The 3,399-nt window shown below is 40.1% G+C and overlaps 2 protein-coding genes across 2 annotated transcripts; both read left to right on the plus strand.

The window, feature by feature from the left end:
* The first annotated feature begins 900 nt into the window (after positions 1-900).
* LOC135206776 (KRAB-A domain-containing protein 2-like) lies at positions 901-1,581 on the plus strand. The gene has a single exon (XM_064238270.1). The coding sequence runs from the start codon at positions 901-903 to the stop codon at positions 1,579-1,581; it is 681 nt and encodes a 226-aa protein (XP_064094340.1).
* Positions 1,582-1,785: 204 nt separating this feature from the next.
* Positions 1,786-2,364, plus strand: LOC135206777 (uncharacterized). Its single transcript, XM_064238271.1, has one exon. It carries the CDS (start codon positions 1,786-1,788, stop codon positions 2,362-2,364), a length of 579 nt encoding a protein of 192 aa, XP_064094341.1.
* The last annotated feature ends 1,035 nt before the right edge of the window (positions 2,365-3,399 follow it).

The raw sequence follows: 3,399 nt of genomic DNA on the forward strand, positions 1-3,399 counted from the left end.
ATATATATATATATATATATATATATATATATGTTACAGTCAATATCTAAATCCAGACAATTTGTAAAGTGACTGATTTTTTTCAGGCAGTTCGTGAATTGCCTGGTTCACCCAGTAAGTTTATAAATCAGCTAAAAATCGCAGACATTTTACAAAGTGACTAAAATTTTGATAGATTTTCTGGGCATATTGACTGAAATGATCCTGCTACGGGTCACAAATCCCCAACCCAGCCCGGCCGAGGAACGAACCCAGGTCCTTTTGTGTGTGTGTGTGTGTACGTGTGATTCAAAAAGTCTGATCATGAAAGAACCCGTGTGTGCTAGCTAGCTGGAGCAGTTGTGTGTTCGTCTTGTCCCTGGCACTGTCTTTTTGTGAGGTTCACCTCGTGTTATAGAAGACATGGCGTGTTCCCAAGAAACACATTTTTACGACAAAGTGATGTTAAAGAAAAACCCGGACTCAAAGTCATTGTAACTGACTAAACTTGAGTACTACAATCTGATAGAGGAACTCAGAGTAGCAGCACCTGCAAAAAATAGATCAAATCGGCAGTATTACATCCTTGGACGTTATGAAGTTCTTCAGTATGGTGGTGTTGAAAAGTTGATAAAAAACGGAAGGATGAAACTCAAGAACCCGTTTATTTCGTGCACGTTGAGGGTGTATATGTTTGAAACAATAAAACGTGCTCACGTTGCTACGGGCCATGGAGGTAGAGACAAAATGGTCAGAGAATTGTCAAGATATGCGAACGTAACGAGAGATACTGTAGAACTGTTCAAATCTGTATGTGTTCAGTGTTAAAAGAAATGAAAGAGATGTGCGACCAAGGGTGTTACTGTCAAACCGATTTTATCTAAGGACTACGGTTCACGAGCTCAGGTGGACCTTATCGACATGCAGTCTTGCGCCAAAGGAAAATATAAGTGGATAATAGTGTACCAAGATCATCTAACAAAGTATTGCATATTGTGTCCCTTAACCTCAAAGAGAGCAGCTGAGATTGCATTCCAGCTAATGGACATATTTCTAATGTTCGGAGCCCCTCAAATTCTGCAAAGTGATAATGGTGGTGAATTTACAGCATTGGTTATCTTGGAACTCAAACTTCTTTGGCCAGACCTGTTGATCGTTCTTGGTAAACCAAAGCATCCACAGAGCCAGGGATCAGTTGAACGCCTTAACTCTGATGTAAAAGACATGCTTATTTCATGGTTAGGGGATAATGATACAAGTGACTGGCCCATGGGACTCGGGTTTGTGCAGTTCCAAAAGAACACCAGTTACCATTCTGGAATCAAACAATCCCCATACAAAGCACTCTTTGGTTTTGAGGCCAGAGTAGGTCTACACTCAACCGCACTTCCAGAAGTTTTGAAGACAATGATCACTGAAGAGGATTTACCTGGAACTTACAGTTTCCCCTCTGACTCTACTCGTCCAGACGAATCACCCGAGTGCACGAACCCTCCAGACGAATCACCAGAGTGCACGAACCCTCCAGACAATTCACCTCAGAGCACGAAACCTCCAGACAATTCACCTGACTGCACGAACCCTCCAGACGATCCACCTTAGTGCATGGATCATCCAGGCGATTCACCTGAATGCTCTACTCCTCCAAATGACTCGCCAGAGGACTTCGCTCAGCCAAGTGATACTCTCTCATTCACTCTCACACACACACACACATACACACACACACACAAAATTATAAAAGGTAACTTATAACTAATTTGGTTAAGTTCCAAACCACATGGCAAGTCTATCACCATTTATTAAATGTTTTCTTTTGTTATTAATCAGAGGGCTCTGCCTATCCAAACAGTCCACCCTGTGGCCAGAATCCTCAAGGAAGGCTTAATAAGCTTCAAGAAGACAGCACTTCAACGGTCCAGAGCAGCAGCTGGTCAGTTAGCTCAAGCTGAGCGCATGGTCAAACGTAGTCGTGTAGAACATGTCCCAGGTAATCCAGGAGATAACGTGACAATTCCCATCCCATTAGTTGATCGAGGAAAAGGTGATCCACGAATTGTTATCGGTGTTATCTTAGATCGTAATGAAAATGAGATGTATCGAATAGGCGCGAGAGATGGAATAATCAAGGGGCGCTATAGTAGGGGCCAATTTGATATTTGCAGCCAGCAACTGTATAGTATTGGTGAAGTGAGTGCAGACAAGGAGGTAGGACTACGTCAGGCAGTACAGCAATCATCTAGGTTTGGTGGTCAAGGTTATGCCAAGTGCAACTGTACTGTAGGCAAGAAACAGTGTCAAACAAATCGCTGTAAATGTTACAAAGAAGGTTACAAGTGCAATAGTCGGTGCCACTCTGGCTTGAATTGTAGGAATAAAAACTGATATAATATTTAAAATGTCACATTTCATACTTTATTTTTAATTTTGATATATCGTTACATAGGTTTTAGAAAATGAAATTTTACTCAAGAACACGGTTTGTTTTTCTGTCAGTTCATTACTTCATATGAGTGAATATCTTAAGGAAATAATGAGCTCTGACCTCACACTGAGAGGGTAACAGCTAGTTACACACACACACACACAAAAGGACCTGGGTTCGTTCCTTGGCCGGGTGGGGTTGGGGATTTGTGACCCGCAGCAGGATCATTTCAGTCAATATGCCAAGAAAATCTATCAAAATTTTAGTCACTTTGTAAAATGTCTGCGATTTATAGCTTATTTATAAACTGACTGGGTAAACCAGGCAATTCACAAACTGCCTGAAAAAATCAGTCACTTTACAAATTGTCTGGATTTAGATATTGACTGTACAACACACACATATATATATATATATATATATATATATATATATATATATATATATATATATATATATATATATATATATATTGTAAATTTTCCATAGAACTTTAGAGAAAATTAACACAAAGCAGGGATTTCATGGCTGGCACAAGGTAGAGCAGCTCTGCTTCAAACTAATATAGACCGATTCCCAAAAACCCTCTAAACCGCTTTAAATCAATTATTAACAAAAAGAATTAGAGATAAAACACCTCGACTAAGGCGAAGCATAGGCACTCCGCAAATCAATACTGTAATAGTACAAAACCAAATCTCCACATAAAAATGATGCATAAATATATCTAATTGAGATACGCGAACGACCATTTGAACCGTTTTCTATAAATAGACGGATCAACAGTGAACAAGATCGGAGCAAACACGACACTGAAAATAGAGACTTGTATTCATCCGTCAAAACTGAATTCCTACGAACAATTACGCGGTTTGAAAACAGGCATGCCATCGCCGTATATATTTAGAAAGCGATGCGCATGCGCTTACGTCTTTTGTTCGCGAGGATGAAAAGGATCCCACGCATGAAGTGACATTCACGTACGTATAGGGCAA

Source organism: Macrobrachium nipponense, chromosome 31, assembly GCF_015104395.2.
Source record: "Macrobrachium nipponense isolate FS-2020 chromosome 31, ASM1510439v2, whole genome shotgun sequence".
Lineage (NCBI taxonomy): Eukaryota > Metazoa > Arthropoda > Malacostraca > Decapoda > Palaemonidae > Macrobrachium > Macrobrachium nipponense.